Below are 20,652 nucleotides of genomic sequence, written 5' to 3' on the forward strand. Positions count from 1 at the left end.
AGAAAAGCAAGGAGGGAGTGGAAAGGGAGAGGTAAATAGCAAAGAATATGTTTGTGTATTGTAAATGCCCCTGTCACCAAAGACTTGATTGTGCCTTTCTGGTGCCAGGGCTTCTCCAGTCCCAACACGTCCCTCTGAGCACCAAATGCCAGCCACACAGCCTCAGCCACTGTTAACTCTTCCTGTGGGAATGCTGCCAGCAATCTCAGCATATTAACCCTGGGAATTCTAACATGATTTAGAGGACTAGTTAAATTTTAATGATACCATTAGGAAAGAGGAAAACACACGAGCCACACTCCCACTTTGGTGCATTTGGCTGCTGGATAGGATATTAATGTTTTTCTTTGCCCATCACTATTAGATGAGCAGCGAAACTAATAGAGAAATGAAGAGTAATGACTTCTGTTCTCACTGTTCAGCACCTGCTTAAAGCCAAGGCTGCCTTATTGCCCACTGGGCTTTCTGCTGGAGTCCATCAGGTGGATGGAGTAAAGGGGTAATTCTTTCAGCATTTGGCACTTAACCGGTCAGAGGTTCATTTAACCAAGAGACACAGGAAAATAAAACTTTGCAACTGAAAGAGTAGCATGTAATCATCCAGACAATCAATTAGCAGACAGAAGTCTGCTCTCCTGAATAACTTCAGCATAAGAAAGTCTAAGATTGGCTTTGGTAAGATGGGAGTTTGCCCAGATGACTTACAGCAGCCAGGACAGAAAGATGCTGAGGCCAGCTCTGCCCTGTTTTTAATAATGAGCTCCAAGCAACCACCCTCTTCAGCACTGCAGGACTCTCTCTCATATCTTCAAATACACCTGTGATAAAAGGAATGGGAAATTCCCACTAGGACAACACAGAGGCCCACAGAAACTGAGGGTTTGTATTCCTGAATCCTCATTCATCTTCATTCAGTTTTGAAGGTGGTAGAGAAAGAGGGAATGAAACATGAACAGCTTGGGGGAAACTAACTCCATCCTGACACAGGTCTCCTCAGACAGTTCTGAACAAAGTTGAAACCCCCAAACCACTGTGAAATTTCACTTTTTCTTCAGGAAAAGAAAATATTTACTATGGTAGATATCAAAGTCTCCTTTCATTTGCTTTTCCCCAAACATTCATGTGAGTAGAATTTTGTTCCAGTGCAAATCCATGGAATAGAGAAGCTGTTGTGAATACTCAGGTGCAAGTAAATGATCATGTCAAGCTATATATGATTTAGGGAGCATAGGGAAATAGAGCAGAGGCTTGCTATTAATACATCATAAGAAATCCACAGGTCAAAACACATTTATAAGGAACAAATGCACATAAAGCAAGTTCCACTTGAAGGTAATTTGGAAGCCAAAACACAGACTATATTCCAAATTTAAAATTTTCCTACAGAAGAGGAAGCTAGCTTTCCTAGAGCTAGATAGATGTTTTACATCAGTCATATTGCACTGGACACAGATATCCCACATTCAGCATACACAGTTCTTTTGACACATACCACCAGCAAGAAATTTAAAGTGTTTTCCAGACGCACACTCAATTGGGTTTGGAACACTTTTTACTGGAATAAAGTAATTTTCAAAGACATTTGATACTTTTTTTCTAAATCACCAAACCTATTGAAGAAGAGCATTGACCAAACACTAACAAAGCAGATATCATGTGGCCTGTAAGTTAATGTCTCTTATTTGGAGAGCAATAAAGTGAGAAGACTCAGCCCTTCTTTGTTTAATAGGAAGGCATAGCAAATCAAAACACACAATACAAAAATTTTATACTAACAAATGCTTTATCTAGAAGTGTCCAGTTCCTTCTGAAGAAAGGCTTTTGTTTTCATGGTGAATTGCAAGTCAAATCCAGGTTAATACCCCATGGGTTTGCTCAGGTCTCTTGAGCAGAATTTCCCTGGCAATTTATTATTTTTAAACCCACAAACACTACCACCAAATAGAGTTTCAGACAAAAGCTGAGAAGAGGAAGCCAGTCTGAAGTTTCTTCCAAATTAGTCTTTTCTCCTTTCTCACAGAAAACAGAAAATGTCTTATATAAAAAATACAAGATCAACCACATACTAAGTGATTTAATAATACAGATTGAACAGAAGACCCTTATGACAATGTGCTGGTTTCAACTGGGGTAGAGTTAATTTTCTTCCCAGTGGCTGGTGCAGGGCTGTATTTTGGACAGCACTTTGTGCTGAAGACAAGTGGAGTGATGGTGTTTGTCTTTCTCAGTCACCCTTAGGTGTGATGGGGCCCTGCTCTCCTGGAGATGGCTGCCCACAGGAAGTGGTGAATTAATTCCTTGTTCTGTTTTGCTTGTGTGCCTGGCTTTTGCTTTCCCTATTAAACTCTCTTTATCTCAATCCATGAGTTTTCCAGCTTTTACCCTTCCCATTCTCTCCCCAGTCCTGCTGGTGTGGGAGACAGCAAGCAACTGCCTGGGGTTAAACCATGACAGACAATAAAAATAAACATAGTTGAAGACAAAAATAATTTTTAAGAAGTATACCAATGCTGTAAGTAGTTTTTAAGAGCCTTACTATGCAGTATTATTTTAAGTAAAATACATTGAATTCTGACACCATAGCAATAAATCCAAGCTGCAATTGAACACACCAATTCCTTAAAACTGGTTCTTTTGTATAGCTGGTACCATATTTTCTTTGACTGTCTCTTTTGTAAAGTAATCCCTGAATTCTGTACTCCAGTTACAATGGAGGCCACGGTTGGATGCATTGTGCTGCTCTCATCAGTAGCTTTCTCAGAGATCACTGGCTCCTTGCATCTGCTGTTGTAATAGCACATCCAGTCACTCCTTGATCAAAAGGATCTGAGTTTAGAAGGAGGCATTATTGAATGTGTTTGAACTATCTATCATTTTTATAAGAACTAAGGCAGGGAGCAATCACCGTGTATTCACACAGGAGACCTGCAGCGATGCTAACTTATGACCTTCATATGGAGAGGACAAAGGAAAGGCTCATGGGAAGCCCACAAGGGGCCAGGATGCCTTAGACCTGCTCTGCCAGAGCAGCATGCCTGCTGCTTTGAAGGCACACAAGTATTCCCTGGTTAGAGCCATATCACACATGGATCTGTGGCCTAAATTAAATCCTACTGTTTTTCCTCAAGTCCAAATGCCCTCCCTAAGGTCAATTTCATGCAAGTCACTAGACTGACATGGTTCAGATCCAGACTGAAGAAACAGTCATGTTATAGTAGGGAAAGAATTCTCAGATTCTGGTGTGTTCTTGCAGAGTGTTTCAGCCTTTGTGACAAGCTCAAAACAGTCCAGTCAAGTCTCCCCTGCTCTATGAAGTGTCTTGTGTTGATCTAATTTCACTTAAAGAAACTTCAAACACTCAACAAAATATTAAGCTACACTGTAAAATTTTCTGAACAGTAGAGTGGAGGGAAAAGAAGCATTAGCAGATTCATATCCTGGTTGGAGATTATACAAGATATTATAACTGTACAAAAAAATCTGGTCTGTACCAAGTCTGGTTATATATTTTAGATTTCAAAGCCAGAGAGCAAACACAATTCTTAACAGCTTCACTAGGCTCATAGTTATGAAAAAGAAAAAAGAACAAAACCAAACCTGGTTTAATGTGGGAAGACTGCAAAGAAGGTAATTGAAAATAAAAATGGGCAACACAATTTATTGGGCTCTTCTAAAGTTTCTGCTCTTAGGATACTACTTTGTGTGTTTAATTTGAATTAAGCAAGCTGTAATTTTTAACAAACCCCTGATAAACAATCTTCTTTTCTGCAGTTGGGATACTTCTTGAACTGCAGCTTCAACAACAGACACTGTGGGCTAGGGATTATTTATTCAGGGGCAGGAGGGGAAGGTGTATGCCTGTTTTTCTCCATTTTAACAACATCAATGCCTCTCAAGCCACAGATGACACTAGTAAGATGTAAGCTAGCAATTTAACTTAGAACATCTCTCATGCTTTTGACACACGGACCTCATGTCACAGAATGCTGCAGTTCTGACTACATCATTATGTAGAGCATGACAGTCAAGTTTATTGCGGTGCTGCAGGTTCAGTGCTTGGAAGTACCCCAATTACACGGTGTCAAAGGCTATGTGCTGCTGATGTGGCAAAACCACCGTGTCTTTCAGCCCTGCAATGTTCTAATAATCTGCTGATGCCTGCGTGACTCCCATTGCATGCCCATGGCCCACACTGGTAATGTGTGACATTTTTTCAAACGCTGTCTGGGGAACTCAGATGGACAATCTTTGCTCCTTTCCCCCTTCCAAAACTATACACCAAAGTCCTACGCTTATTATGCAAGATTTCTGTGGATGGCACAACATTTACTTCTAAGGAAATGTTAGACTGTCTGAAGATAAAAGGTGATTTTGGACTGATGTCCAAAATAGCATGCATAAAATACCTTGAAGACATTTTATCACCCAGCATGAAGAGGCCAATTAAAGACTCAGCATTGACTCTGTATTTCTGAACCCAATGTTTTCAGATGCACAGCCAAGTCTTTGCACAAAAAAAGAAAAAAAATTCTCCTCTCTAGAGATTTACTTCATCAATACTTCCCTCTTCTCCCTCAAGAGCTCTGTGCTCTAAAAGTGTTTTCTCTTCTGATAGGAAACACTATAGGTTCAATTCATGAAATATAACCATAGGCCAGTTTCTAATTTCCAATGCACTTAGCAATGACAAGCCTTTTTCATCCCATAGAGAAAGCTGCAGAGCTAATGGCTTTGACAGCTTCCTAAAGAGCAGTCTTTACCACACAGCATCTTCACCCTTACCTCAAAGACATTTGCAAGCTCAAAAGAAATAGTTATATTATTTCACATGTTGACACTGCGGATTGCAGCAGCACGACTTCCAGCTGCTCCTAGAAAAGGGCTTACACAAATTCATCAGCAGCAAAGGCATATCCATTTGCCTTCTCTAGACCTCTGCAAGCAGCTGTAATTCCAGTGCAAGTGAAGTAGCTCAGCTTCCCAACTTGCCAGGAAGCATACAATTGTAAGAAGATTCACAGATGAGTTATGCTAAATGTTTGGTATTGTGACCTGTGATGCAACACAAAAGAATGGTTGTTGTTGCCTAAACTTTAATGGAGTTAATCCTCCCAAATGCTGACAAATTACTGCCTCGGGCCATTTAAAATCACATTTCTAATGCAATAATCCTATCTGCATTACAATGAGTTGGGATGAAATGATTAGGTGCCTGAGATTTTTTTGCACAGTGAATTAAGTCACTATACAGACTGGCCTGGCCGTGCTTGTTCACAAATTAAAGGTCTGGACGGAAACGAAATTCCATTATTCTGCCACTTGCTAAGCTTTGAGGAAGGGTTTATTACTGTCCTGTCTCTACTGGGAATGTTTCTAAAGTAACTACCAGCTAACAGAAACGCATTTTTCATTATATCAGCTTCAGGGCTTTCTTCATTATTAATAATTACAAGTCAAGTCTTTGACCGCTGAATGAGAAGACTAATTCAACAATACGTAAGCAAAAAAAAAAATCAGATCGTGTCAGTAAATGGGCTAAAAAAAAAAGCAAAACAAAACTGTACCCTGAAAGTCAGTTTTTTCCTTCCCTCTTGTGCTCAGAGGGTTGGAAAAGATTGCTCAGAATTTACCCAATTCTTATTCTCAAAAGCACAGACTTTTTAGGTAATGGGAAGATCACCTAAAAAAAACCCCACCTAACATCAGTACTATCCATTTATATATCCTTACCATTTATAGTAGACCCTTACTTCCTGGCCCAACCACAATATGCCCAGGCAGCAATTCATGTCTATACACTCAAATTAGCTCAGTTTCAGGGCTGTATTCAGGATTGTTGGAACCACATACTAAGAAACTTATAACTGTCCTTGTAAGCATTCTTATTAGCATTCCATGGATTATTAGGACACATTATAATTTGTTACACATCAACATAGCAACTCTTCAATTGTTAGATGCCTGTGAGGTGTTCATTGAAGACAGGTGATCTCACAGGCTTGAATTCAAAGCAAACTGATTTCACAGAAATTTTGATAAATTTGGGAGTATGATGACAAATTTCTATGCTAGAACTTTGTTTGATGTTCTTCTAAAAATATAGCCTAAGAAAAAGTTTAGCATAAAAAAAAACAACCTGTATTAGTAATTTGAGATAATCTTTATCATCATGCAACATAAACCCCACAAACAACAGGCACCAAAAGCTCCAAGATGCCCTCAGTCACAAACTGCAGTGGTAACTATATCAAACACCTGTGCTAGTCAATTCCCACAGGCCTGCTTCACTTGGGGGTTACAATAAGATTTTATTCACATAAAATATAACCCCTCCTATGCATGTAATTGCTGAACATCATTAAGTCACATCTGTACCACAAGAGGAGGAAAAAGAAACAATAAGCTTTTAGCACTATTCTTTTTGCTATTGGCAGGGAACCTGGCATTTTAAATGGCTAAAATAAATTAATGTGACTATAATTATATATTTTTCACCTTTGTGCCTCACAAAAACAAACCCACAAAGTTTCCATCCTGTTGATGTATTAGGAGAGAATGTTTCTATTTAGAAAGGAAAGCTAAACACCTCAGCATTAACAATGGCCTAGTCAGAAGCAGTTTGCTCTAGCTTAAGTGTGGCTTTTTCTCAATCAAATGAAAAGCTTCAGTACATAGCTTCATGCACAAAGCCAGGTCTGTTTATGAAGCAATTAAGCACACTATTACACTTGACAGATATATACAAACCTTTACATGACTGCACACTGTCAGAAATACCAATTTAGGCTCACATTTGGATAGGTTACTGCAGATTCCAATATCTGCTAGTAGATACACATTAAAACACAGATACTCTCATATTCTGCTTGTTCTGCAACACACACTATCCCAGATGATGAGCATTTCTAAATACAGCATAAATGGGAAACAGGTGCTACAGACTGTACTAATAATACCACAGAACTCATAATACCAGGCTGTCTTCAACAGCAACAACAGAAAATATGTCAAATCTGCTTGACTAAAAGATGACAGACATTTTAAATGCCTCATTTAATAGTCCTAATAAAGGAATATCACCAATTAGCTGTGTCCTATGGGCACCAGAGTCTTGAGTTGTAGGATGCTTTGCAAGTTCTGAAGGAATACCCAGAATCAGGAATATGATCTGCTCCTTCTTCCACTTAATTCAAGTGGCAGGATCCATTCCACACTCAAAAAGCCTCTATTTCCATAGCAGCAACCAAGAGCAGACCTCACGGGACCCTGAAAAAATGCCAGCTACATTAACACAGTGTGGTTAGACTTCAATCTCAATCCAAACTAAAGCCAGTTTTCCCCAGACACAAGCAGGTTTCCACGTTTTTGAGAAACCCTGTACACCTCACCATCAGAAGGGACTCCCAGAGTGTTACTATGGCACACACAGAGGCAGCTCACAGGCCCTGACTGAACCAGCAGAGCCCAGGCCAGCACCTTGCTCTCCTCAAAGCAGGCACTGATAAGGCTACCAAGATCACCAGGATCTTGGTAGGGTCACCAGATCTTGGATCTGATAAGGCTACCAAGATCATTACACCAGGAAAAACAAACTTTTAAGACCACTACAATGTACCCAATCCAAAGAAGTCAATGGCATCAGCCACGATGTCTGTGTCCCACATCACCCAGCCCGCTGTGCTGGACAGCACCTGCTGAAGGCAAAAGTCACAAGCCCAGAAAGTTCTTAGCAGTCACAAGCCAGAAAGGATGAGAGAAAGAGATGCAGATTCTGCAAACAGTCACAGCCAGCAGCACCCACCACAGAAAGGAGCTGTGTGCCAGCTCACAACTCAGCAAGACTGAGCCTGCAAGTACTATCGAGCCCAGCAAATAGGGCAGAGGGTCAGCCAAGCCCATGGAGACCACCTAACTTGTGCCTCCTCCCTTGCTCCTAAATGCACAGATTGGACAGCACTGTTGTCAGTGGCACTCCTAGAGAAGTGGAAAGCTTGGAAAGGAGGCATAAGAAGCAAAAAAGAACATAGGTAAGGGGGCTGAAAAACCTGAGGACTGGCCTGTACAGCCCCATCAGTTAAACTAAGTGAACAGCAGAACAAATAGCTGTAGAAACACAATGGTAACTTCTCAGGAAGGCTCGGATGGTGAATGTCAATCACTATTGCAGCAAAGGAACCCTCTGCAAACTTTTATGTGACTAAAATCAGTCAATTTCTATTTAACACCATGCCTTGATGTTAGTCTCATCCTCCCCTCCACCCCTAATCCCACTTATTCTGACGGCTCCCATATCTGTATCAGTAATTTCCCACCTATACCCACAGCTGGTAATTACTGTCAAACCTCACAGCCTGAAATTTGACAAGATTTTGGTACAGGGCCACTTTAAAGTGAATCAACCATGTATTAATGGTTAAATTTACTATTAATTTTGGTGGATCCACCTTTCCCTGTTCATGAATAATTCAGTAAAGTCAGCTCTTGAGACAAGGTAACAACCAGCCCTTGAGTCTTTTGTTCATGAGAGCACCAACTCCCTCTCAAAGAGCACATAAATAAATCATGGAGAGTACAACACAACAGCAATACCAGGGACCCTCTCCCAGCAGTCGGCTCTTTTCCATGATACCTCTTTATTGTAACCACTAATGAAAACTCTTTGAAGTGGAAGAGTAAATATTATCATTTGATAGTACCTGGACCCAACAAGGCAAACAAAATTGCATTGTACTACATTCCAGGAGCTACAGAACCATTCACAATACAACGCTCACAGGGTTGCTATGGAGGAACCCAGTGCTTACTATTTTAGTAGCATGAGGTCAGCCAAGGGCTGCTGGTCACTCGTTTAGAGCTGTTAGCCTTAATCTCATATACACAACAAAAAGGAAAAATAAAAAACCAATGCCAAACAAAACAAAACCAAGGAATTTCAGAGTATGCTTTTGGAGGTACCAAACACCCCAAGAGAGGCAGAAAGCAGGTTTCCAACTGTATTCAGGATGAGTCAGCTCTTAAAACGTGAGACAAAATGTCAGCAATGCTTACATCCTCTTTCAGCACAGCATTATTCAACCCAACGTTCAGAGTCCAGCAGCTTCAAGTATTTTCAAGTGTTACTGGGAATAGAAAAAAAACTGGCACTTCCCTATAAGAGAAGCATCACCAAGTTATCCTTCTGCCTGGAGACACCTGGGAGACTTGGGTTCAATGCCATGGTCTGCCACAGCCTCACTGAGTGACCTGTGGGCTCACACAGCACTTCAGTGCCTCACGTGAACCCGGAGCTACAGAAGGGTTTCTCCCTCAATGGAAGCAGAATCCACTGGCATCAGATCGTACGTACACACCTCACTACTGACTTGGCTGCCAAGTTTAAGGACGATTTGTAAATCCATACTGTAGGAATCAAAGACACCAAAAGGGCAAGGGACCAATAACTCAATCCGATGTAATATTCCCACACTTACTTTCCCCCACCACCCAAAAAAAAAAAAAAAAAAAAAAAACCAAAAAGAAAAACCACAACGCTCAGGAAATAGCACAGAATCACTGTCAATACAATGAAAGACGGAGAAAAGCACGCTGGAAGGACTGTCACAGATGCTCCTGAAGGCAGGCAGCCCTCCGGAGACGGAGGCACGCTACTCCACATGAAGCAGAAGGAGGGGATGGGAAAAGGGAACAAGACCGAGAAGGGGAAGAACACAAATAAACGGCAAAGCGCTCGGTAGAGGGGAGCCCAGGTGGCGGACAGCCCCGGCGGCCGCTCCGGGCACAGGGTCCCGCCGCCTCCCGCGGCGCAGGGCTCACCTTGCTGCTGACGGGCCCGGGGATGAGGAGCTTCAGCGCCTGCCTCTTCAGCTCCGCCAGGCGGGCGTTGCAGTGCTCGCACCAGACGCCGCGGTCCGAGCCCGGCGAGGAGCCGCCGCCGCTGCCGGAGCCCGGCGAGCCGGTGCCGAAGCCCGGCGAGCCGCCGAGGGAGCCAGGGGAGCTGGTGCCGATGCCGGGCGAGGCGGGTCCCGGCGAGCCGGTGAAGGAGCCCGGCGAGGAGGTGCCGGAGCCGGGGGACGGCGTGCCGGAGGAGCCCAGGGCAGAGCCGGCTCCCTCCGGCGCCGGGCGCCCGCCCGCCCGGGACTCCTCGTACGCCTTCCGGTACCAGCTCTCGGGGGAGAAGGGGGCGGCGGGCTTGGTGGGGGAGCAGGGCTCGGTCACCTGGAGCGGGAGAAGGAGCAGCGGGTCAGCCACGGAGGCCCGGCAAGTTTCGCTCGGACGCTCCGCGCCCGCGGTGGCCCCCGCGCCGCGCCCGCCCCGCCCCGCACCGCGGAAGTTGCGCGGGGCCGGGGCACGATCGCCCGCAGCCACCGGGAGGGAGGGAGCCCCATCGCTCTGGCGACCCCCGCTCCGAGCCGCCCCGGCGCCGACAACTTACCCCATATTTTCTGCTCCGCGCCGTGACCGCAATCCTCTCCTTATTTCCAGCCACTGAATTCATGGTGGCTTCGCTGGGCGGCGGGAGAATTTCCTACAGGTTTCCCAGTCCGCATCCGAAGGGAATAGCCGGTCCCGGGAAGTCCCCCGCGGAGCGGGCAGGCGTGCTCCCTCCGCCGCCTCCGACGGGATCGCTCAGCCCCAAAACACCCGTCAGTTCTCGGGAAAACGCTTGGGGCTGGGGTTCTCTCCCGGTCGGTTTTTCTTCATTGTCTCCCCTTTCATTCCCTTACAACCCTTGTTTTCACAAAAACAGCAACATCCAAATCAGGAGCGGTCCCCCCCGATAGGCAGCACAGCTCTCATCCGCAAGTGAGGTGAAGCATCCAAGGTAGCCTCGGGAAGGCGAAAGAAGGAGCGAGAGCCTCGCTCCCCTCAAGCAGAGGCGCTTTCTGCCTCCGCTACAGCGGCAACTTGTTCCCTTCACCAAGGTTTGTAACTGAGTTAGAAGAAATCCTCCAAAAATATCGGGATCCAGGCTCTGGGAGGAGCCTCCGCGCCCCTTGCAGCCAATATCCTCCTGCCCATTTGTGCCTGACAGTTTGGGAAGGGAGGGAAGGAAAGAGCCGGGCTGCGGAGCCCCGTGCGCTCCCCGGTCAGCGGCGGAGCTGCAGGGCTGGCGGCGCCCGAGGCTGCCAGCAGAGTGCCAGAGCCTCGCCGCTGCTCTGCGCGATGCCTCGGCTGCCGGGAGGGTCCATTTTATTTTGCAGTATTTCTTGATTGACGCCTGCGATTTCCCCCCGTTCTTGAAAAGGGCGGGTGGGTGCGCGGAGGGGGGAGAACCTTGTTGCTTCCACCGCAGTTATTGGTTAGTTGCCTCTATTCAGGCTTTAATGAACGTGATTTCACAAGTGTTCCCAATCCTCCCTAAATAACTAGGAAAGAAGAGCAAGCTGTATTTATGACAGTCACTGGCATTTCTTTTCCATGTTGTAGTATTACGTGTATTAATTTAACTTGCAGTCAAGGGCATAATAAATTGATCTCTTAACAATGAAATTCTACAGACTTGTGTCCCTGTTAATCTTTCCTTTCTAATTACGATTTCCATTTGCTGATCATGTGTATCTGTTACATATCCCTTTTTATTTCAAATCCTCTAGATAGAAAACCCATCTCTAATAAATCTTCCCCCTCAAAACGAGTTGGTAATTTTCTCAGAAATGGAGGCAATAAAAAGCTAAATGCTAGATCCCCTGATAGGATCATAACATGGATAGGTTGATGCAACTGAGAGGGCAGAACACACAGGGGACTTGCATCCACCTTTCCAACCTCCTATTGTTACTTCCATATAAATGCATCCTTCCAGCATCCCTAGTGTACCTGGGCCACAGCAGCCATGAGGAAACAAAACCAGCCTGCTGAATCGCTGAGCAAGGAATCTCCCAGTGCTTGCATGTCTTTACAGATACTCTACCAGTAGTAAAGATGTGTAAAATGCTCTGCTGTGTTTTCACTTCGCTATGCTGTCACTCTGAGAGAGGAACGGCCATTCGTGATGTGTTTAGGAAAGCTTTAATCTGAAGCCGACACAAGTGATGCCATCCAAGGTAGCCAGGCTGCATGGTTAGTGCCTTGTGCATTTACATAGGTGACCCCAAAAAGCGGAACGAAAGGGCAAACAAAGGAGGTGCACCCCAGCTGCTGTTGCATGTGAATGGGTTTCACATAAATCCGCATGCGGAGATCCCGTGGTTTGTTCCGTAGGCAGACGTGAGAGGGATGACAAGGTAAGGCAGGGAAACGCCGTGCGAGCCCGCAGCGGCACAGAGATGCACAGCCTCCCCTGGCCCGCGGTGCTCACCGGGGGTAGTGCCCACACTGCTCGTTCTCCGGCCTCCGTCCCGGGGCCGAGCTGGCACATTTCCTTCGTTTTTCGGCAGACCCTGAATTCCCCAGCTCTGCCTGCCTGACCATGTCCGCTGCCGGGGACCGTGGTCCCGGGCGCAGCACCCGCGGGCAGGGGCGCGCCGGGCCCGGGCGGGACCGGGACGCCGAGCTCTGCCAGCCCCCGCACGGACCCAGGGCCGGGGCGGCAGCGGCTGGCGGGGCAGAGGCGGCTCCGCAGCCCCCGGCAGCGGGCGGGGGGAGCTCGGGGGGCGGCACCGTCCCGCAGGCGGCGAGGCGGGCTGAGTGACCGCGCTGCTCCCGGCGCCGGCGGCAGGACCCGGGCTCGGGCCGGCGCCGCCCGCCGAGTTGGGAGCCCCCGGCCCGGGGCGGGCGCGGGGCTGAGGCGGCCGGGCCGGGCTGAGGCGGCGTCGGCGGGCGGCGCGCGCCCTCTGCCGGCAGCGCGCGGGAGGGAGCGGCGGGAGCGCCGGGACCGGGACCGGGATCGGGCACTGCCCCTGCTCCGGGGAACCCCCCTACCTGAGGCTCCTCCGGGGAACCCCCGCCTGCGGCTCTTCCGCGCACGGCGGCAAAGCGCTGCGCCTCTCCTCAGGCGCAACTCCTGCCAGGACTCTTAGAGCCCGGCTGGGTGAGGGCTCTGGCATCGCCCCAAACGAGATGGGCTCACACTCACGGCTCCGGTAGCTCACACTCACACCGGAGTGAAGGGGTGCTGGAGCAGGTGGGGTAGCCCAGCAGGACAGAAAGGGATGCCTTCCACATGGCGGGATCTTGAGGAGGATGGCTTTGTCGGTCTGTAGCTCATGGCTGAGTTTGGTTTGAGGTGGAGAAGTAAGGTCGTGTCTGGTGAGAAGGCACAACACCTCCAGCCAGGAAATGAGGACCTCAGGACATGGTGAAATTGAGTTTTTAGCCTGATGAGTCTCAGTAGCAAATTTGCATTTCTTCGTGTCTCACGTTTGTGGGAAATGTTAAGAAGGTGCATTTGGAGAGCACCTCTCACAGCTTGCAGGTTTGTAATTTTGTTGGTCAATAGCTCTGTTGCTGTTGCATCAACTCTCCTTCCTGAGAGGTGTCAGTATTTACTGACACTGGTTTTCATGAAAGACTTTATTGAATTGTGAAAAATTTTGGAAGATGAGAGATATTCCAAATTTTCTAGTTTGAGGTATTTTGCTGCTAAAATCTTTCCCATTCTTGTTATTTCATGCTGAACCAAATATGGGACACAATAGTATCACTCCAGCAAGAAGCTCTGCTAAGAACCCTTTCTCTAGGCTAACAATTTTCTCTCTGAGAAGCATTGAGGGATGCCTTTCTCTCTCTCTCTTTAGGCTCTCTAATGTGGAAGTTGGTTTGGTTTCATCTTACAAAAACCTTACTCTCCATATGTCACTAAAGATGAAAAGATGATTAGCAGGATCACCAACATGCCAATGGCAGGCAGCTCCACAGCTCTCGAGTTTATGCATTTCTTCTGTCATTGTAGCCAGTAGTCATGGGAATCTGCCTTAACCTTAGTCCTGGTAAATCATTTATGCTAGCAGTTCAGAAGTTGGACTGATTGTTGTTCTTAATTTGAGACAGTGATGAAAACATGGGGCTGTTCTGACATTTATGAGTAAATGGGCAAGAGCCAAAGCCCTTGGATGCAGGTTTAAGTGTCAGAGGTTCAAGCTAAAGCTGGTCTCAAAGCATTGTGGCTGGATTTTGATCTCAATCTAGGTATGACACATCTGTGGACTGTTATGACCTGTCTTTTAGCAAGTATAAAACCTTCCAGTTTCTCTACCATACTGCAGTGTGTTTGCCACGGTGTACTATTTCTCTGCTGCCTTCAGTAGATTTCTTCTGAGTATTTCTCAGTGTGAGTGCAATTAAATCCGACCTCGAAGTTCAGCTTCATCACTCAAATCTGAGATGCTGGCACAAGCCCAGTTCTATCCACAAACAGCAGTTTATAAGAGCTGGAAATGTTGGCTGCATCAAAGAAGTGCTTTGAGGTATTCACATTTTTAAAAAACTTCAGGATAAAAAAGGTGACAGCAACTGTAACTTGAAGAGTCATCGCTCCCTGCACAGAAGCTTTGTTTCCAGGTTTGGTGCTAATAAGTCTCAGTATCAGGTCTTACTCACAATTTTAAAAAGCTTCCTAGGGGAGATTTGAAATGCATGACAGCTCTGATACTTGCTTAAAGCTGCATATTAATGAGCTGGAGTCCATTGGGGGACAGTGAGGAAATTGAAGGCATTTGTAGTAATGCTGACAAAGAATTAATTGTAAAGATAGAAACAGCTAATTATTAAGAGCTACGAATAAAATCACCAGAACTTTCTCAGTTTGACATATTTCATCTCTGAAACCATTCCAGTTCTTGCTCTCTTCCCCTTGCCAAACTATAGGACCTTTTCGGTAAAAAGCAAAGTACTTCAAACACATTAAGTCCCTTTATCCTTTTGTATAGCCCCCAAGTGAGCAAAGCACACATCACCACAGTCTGAGTATTCTGCCAGCTTTATGAATACATGCAGTACAGGAGGAAATCAGCCGGATGGACCAAATTTGTTCTTCTTCCATAGTATCTGGGATATACAATTTGTCTGTTGAATGTTTCTCTACTTGCTCTTGACAATTGTTGAGCATGATGTCTTGGAGAATGAAGGCTGGGCATTTCCTCTGTATGAGCTGTCTGCTGGGGTGTTTGCCATACCACAATTTCTTAATCAGTCCCAAGATCTGCCTTGTGTGTCAGGGTAAAAGTAGAGTGACACTGGAAAATAAGTACTTCCCAGTCACTGCTAGAATCCCTAGTTCCAGGTGGCATAGCATAGACAGGGAGCCCTCCAGGTTGTCCTTATTACAGCTTCTGCTTCCTGCTGTTACCAGCAGCCCCAAATCAGTCCACTTTGGGTAACCTTTTTCTACAGCAAGCAACAGCAGGGTCTTCCTGTGCTCCTGACAGGGCTGCACCTCCCTGTTTGCTTGCTGTAGTCCTTTTGCCTCAGGGCCATCGCACAGATGTTAGCCTCTACTCTCCTTGCTCCACTGAGAGCTTCCTTGAATATCTCCATAAAATAAAAGGAAGCCACTTGTGTTCAAATTCAGACAGAGTCTCATTCTGTTTCAAACCAGCTGTCTTTAAAATTCACCTGTGCTTGATACCAGAAAAAATCTATTTTCCACAAAGGACTGTCTACTTGAATTCACTTTGACTGGAATATTTTTTCTGTATTTCAAATGTAAAATATTCCATAGATTTTTTAGAAACTGCTGTCATAGTTTCTGCCACACAGCTCTGCCTTCTTCCATAAATCTTTATGTTCCCAGTAAAAATCAATGTCTGCTTATTAATAAAATATTGATGTGTTTTTCATAAGTAATAAAGGCTACAGTGTCATGCACATATATATACTCATGGAGCAGGGTTGCATGGAGAAGTTTGCACTCATTTTATGCAGTGGGATGCATTGCAATGACAGGCATGCAGCCAATTGTGGTTAAGTTCATAAATTCAAATACTGAAATTTGACAGAATCCCATTTCTGTTTCTCAGGCACAATAAGTATTCATTGCAACTCCAGAACTAAAGACAAGCCTGAAAAATTGGGAGTACCTATAAATTGCAAAGCACCAAGTCCTAGCAATGCAGATATTTCATAGAACAGCAACAGAGCAAAAAATCATTGGAGTAACAACAGCCAGTCAGAGTCTATAATGAAGAAAGATACAGGCTGCTTCTTGTCTAGAAACCTTGCTTGCCTCTATGGACCTCCTGAATTGCCAGGAATTGGCTCTGGAACGCTGCTAGCAATTCTCACTGAGCACAGAGACATAGCTGAAGATATTAAAGGACAAAATATTTTTTTAAAAAGTTCTTCAAAAAACCTTCTAGCTACCAAGGAAAAACTTGTCTTCCAAAAGAATTGCTTTCAGTGAATATCTTCAGGCAGAAAAGGGGAGAAGGTGATATTAATGGTGTTAGCAAATAACAGCATTAATAGGAGGAATATAGGCCAGCATGTGCCAAAGTGAGAAAGCAGGCAAAGGAGGGTACAAGTGCCAAACCAGCATGTGTGCCTGCTTCACCCTAGGAGCCAGGGACACAGGGCAGATGGTGTGGAAAGGGGTAAGCAGCCATAGTGCAGCAAAGTGACCAAGCAGCCCTGAGAAACAAGCAGCAGAGCATTTATATCATCACATTTTTATGCTGTATCCTTTCTTGTTGCAGGAGTAATTTACAGCAGTGCAGATCAGCTACAGAGCTGGCATCACAGGCACTAGTCTATCATAGTCTTGAATGTGTAAATGCCTTAAATGAAAGATGATATAGAAGGCAGCAGGCATTTCTTTCCTGCCTCCCAACTCACGTGAGGTGAACTAATTCAACTCAGTGCTCAAGCAACAGAGAATTACATTCGCGATAAGCTGCATCAGAGGTCTCACCGCAGTACGTTCCTGAGATTTTTATAACAGGAGGCACTCCAGATCTCAGAGCATCTGTTTCATCTGAAACTCTTTTTCAGCTCCTCTTCAAACATTTCATACACTCCTTTTATCCACAGTTTAGGATTAAAAGTGAACCCTCTAGCTTGCAGATTTCCAAAACTTTTATTGTTCCATTTTTCTCTTTGCAGTAGATCATTCCACACTGATTATATTCTTTATGAAGCAACTGCAGAGGGCTGATGACTGGCTTATCTGCCTGCCATTTCCCTCAAAACTCTCTGTTACCTGCCTTGAAGGACACAATTTTGTCCCTGTATCCCTCTCTTCATCAGCTCACATGCATCTGGGGAGGCAGAGCTATGGCTAGACCTTGGATATCTTGTGGCTGCAGATCAGGGGCCAAGAAAGGCACAGAGCTGCTCTCTTTGCCCTTCCCTGTCTATGCAATGAGTTTTTCTCCACTGCATTCTGCTCTCCTGCTCTGACTGCAGGAGTAACCCAGTGGGGAAATCCAGGAGGATTCATGACTGGACCCAGATCACTTCACTTTCTGTGTCTGCCCATCAAGGGATGTTCAGACTTGGCAGCACAGCTCTGGAGAGCAGGGGATGAGTAAAGCATCCCTGTTCATCAGAGTTCATGGAGCCTTGAATTCAGTGCTCCAGGTGAACACAGCTTGCTGTGTACAGGAACTTCTTTCAGGTTTAAACAGAAGAGCGGATTTGTCACTGAGTACAGACATAGTGTGCTGGAGCTGACTCCAACAGCCTGTCTGTGCGCCCAGGCAGGCTGGGGTGAAGTATTCCTGCCCAGATTCCAGGCAGGAATACTCACAGCTTTATGGACTTCTCTGTCTGTGGTCCCAAGCTGTGCTCCCTGGAAGCAACACCAGCACAGGGCAGCTGTGCAATGTGGCTTTTTTCTGATCCATAACTATTCTGTCAGACACCATGACAGAGGGAAAACAATCCCATGCCTAGGCAGCTAGCAAACAAACACAGCTCCTGAGATGGACTGGCAGAAACTGATGGATATTTCTTCCTACTGCTGGAAAGCTTTGGCAGAGTGGAATGCATTGTCCCATGTTACCAAATCCAGCAGAACTAGGTCTTGTCTTCTTTAGATAGACCTTGTCTGCTCATGAAAGTTTCACCAGTTTAACATAAATGGAAGTTCAGATTCCCTTAATGAAATCAGCATGACCTCCTTAATGGTTATTTGTTTGAATTTAAATCTCTTTTTACGGGCTACACCCATTCAGTTTGTACCCATGTGAGCATGTGCAAGTTGAACAGGAGAGCACCAGCTGTAGGTTCAGATGTAAAGGTCCATCAGTTTCAAAAAGCCAATTTAATCTAACAGCCTGTCATGGTTTAACTCCAGCCAACAATCCACCACCCCACAGCCACTCACTCATTCCCCCTCAGCAGGATGGGAAAGAGGGCTGGAAAGGTAAAAGTGAGACAACACACGCGTTTAGATAAGAGCAGTTTTAAAATTGAAAAAAAAATACAAAATTGTAATGAAAAGGAAAATTAAAAAAAAGAAAAAAAAACTCTTTGCCTGCCTGCACAGCTCCTCACTGCCTTTTTCCAGACCCTTCAGGTTGTCTCTATGCATAGACAAGGTTCAAGAGTGTTTATAATCACCTACATTTTAATTTGGTTGTTCATTCTTGTCCATATTAAAGAAATGTTCACCAATACAATTAGCATTATTGAGCATTTTACCCACTGCTAGCCTCACCACTGTATCCACTGCATGATGCTCAATCTGTAATAATGCAGCAACATCAGTTTACAGTAATGCATTTGTTCCAAATGTCCTAGCACGGGCTGGGTGAGGGCCTGGAAGTGGCTGGTGCTGTAGGAGACCCACAATGATGTTCTGCGACCAAGGAGTTTTGGGAAGCAGTCAGGTGTGTGATAGGAAAATGTGGTGGGCTGCAGTGACAGCTGAGGCTGGTCCTATTTGAAAGTAAGAACCAATATTCTGGGATAAACATTGGTAAGTGAAGGCACTTGTTGATAATTTTGATGTTTACTGAGTGCCAATATGTTCACACAGTTCCTTCTCTAATGAGACTACAAACTGAAGCATGCCTTTGGCCCAAAAGAGCTGGAATCTCTGCCCTGCAAGTGGCAAATCTGTGTGTTTGTGAATGCATTCAGGAGCCATTCCATACTGCTGGGAGAAGCCAGGGCTTCATTGTTCACTAATGGGAACAGAGTGCAGCTGGAGAGGCAGTCTGGGACTGGTGATTTTGTGTTATCTGTGTTCTTGTTGGCAGGGAGAGGCTGGTGTTTGCTCCCATGTTATTTACACTTTAGTCTGTGCCAGGATCCTATCTTTCTAGGTGGAAGAGCTACTGCAATCCTGGGACGTGTGTTCTTCTGTATCTGTGTACAAATAAATAAATGAACCAGCACCATTGAGTGGAAGATCTCAAGAGAATTGGAGTGTTTCTGTAGTATGCTAAGTCTACTTAAAACAGAAAAAGCAGTGTATTGACTCTGATATTTTTCCCTAGGAAAAGCTGCGTTCTGCCTCAGGGTAGTGATGATAGTTGATGTAAGGATCACTTGCTAGAGAAGAGTTTGTGTAAGGTTGTATCATTTGGAGAATCTTCATTTTATTTGGGCTTCAAGCTGATGTATTTATCACAGAGAAAACATTTTTGTTGCTAAAAACTACAGAAAAAGCTCCAGAGGGACCAGTAAGAGTACTGACAAATTTCTAACAAATTGTTAGAAATTGTTTCTAACAATTGTTGAAATTCTCCTATTAGATGCTGCACAGCACTTGGAGAACCTGTGTGGAGATAGAGCCTATCCTGTCAGTCACCCTCGATTTCACTTGTAAAGGTTGATGTCTCATGAAGGTTGTTCTCAGACTTACCTGGAAAGCAAACATATTTTTCTAAAAAGTGTAGATGACTGACTTACCTCTTTTTCTGCAAGTCAGGCTTGTCTAGTTGCTCACATTCTTCCACATGCTTGACTGCAGCAAATTTTCATGGACTTCAAAAGGAAGGTTAGAATCTTTTAAGGAAGTGTTTTGGAAGGTGCTCAGATGCTAACTAATCAATGAGGGTCCACATGAGTTGCAGAATCTTTGTTGCATGAGTCTCTGAGAAACTAGGCAGACAAAATTGCTGCCCATAATTGAAGTCCTTCTGGAAAAAGAATGGGCAGCCAGTGCCATATGGCAGCTTCAGGATTAGTAATTGCCACGCAAATAGCAATAAAATGAAGGCTGCAATCTTGTATGCTTCTTCAGGGCAAGGTTCTGACAACATTCAGGAGTCTGGCAAAGGGTGAGTGGGTGGCTGGGTGTGGGGTTTTGGGTGACTTTGTGTTTACCATTTTCTGTGCTTAAAGAAAAACATGCACATCTCCTCCTAAGCTGAACTGTTTACTATAAAGGCTGCCTACCTGCCTTGACTCTTGTTGCTCTTTTTGTTTACAGCATACTAGTGACATAAAGCCAGGGTTAATTAGGCATTAGAGCTGTATTCAGACTTACTAAGGAGCTGTTAAAACTTTGATAAATGAAGCAAGAAATCATTACAGACCCTTATTTCACACATCTCATAAGTGTTAACAGTAATGGTCCTCAGTCTTGAATAATGGGCTCACATTCACAGTCCCTTGAGCAAACAGGCCAAGGAGGTATTTTTTTAGTGGATTACATAAATTAAGTTAGTTTGCTAACTAAACCAAACATCCTGCATACTCATTACTGCTCTTCAATATTTAGCCACATGGGACACTGATAACAGCAATCCTTAAAACACAAAAACCTTACAGCTCTTGTCTTCATAAATGAAGATAATTTAAAATAATAAAATAATACATCACAAC

General features: G+C 44.9%; 1 protein-coding gene across 1 annotated transcript in view; it reads right to left on the reverse strand.

The window, feature by feature from the left end:
• The window catches only part of KIF26B (kinesin family member 26B), a 278,874-nt gene extending 267,526 nt beyond the window's left edge, over nucleotides 1–11,348 (reverse strand). The window contains exons 1-2 of the mRNA XM_064708810.1: nucleotides 10,433–11,348; nucleotides 9,814–10,215 (exon numbers count right to left, since the gene is read on the reverse strand). Of these exons, the coding sequence (XP_064564880.1) occupies nucleotides 9,814–10,215; nucleotides 10,433–10,495 (465 nt within the window). The 5' untranslated portion in view covers nucleotides 10,496–11,348. The remainder of the gene's footprint in view (nucleotides 1–9,813; nucleotides 10,216–10,432) is intronic.
• Nucleotides 11,349–20,652: the final 9,304 nt, after the last annotated feature.

This window comes from Zonotrichia leucophrys, chromosome 3 (genome assembly GCF_028769735.1).
Source record: "Zonotrichia leucophrys gambelii isolate GWCS_2022_RI chromosome 3, RI_Zleu_2.0, whole genome shotgun sequence".
Taxonomy (NCBI): domain Eukaryota; kingdom Metazoa; phylum Chordata; class Aves; order Passeriformes; family Passerellidae; genus Zonotrichia; species Zonotrichia leucophrys.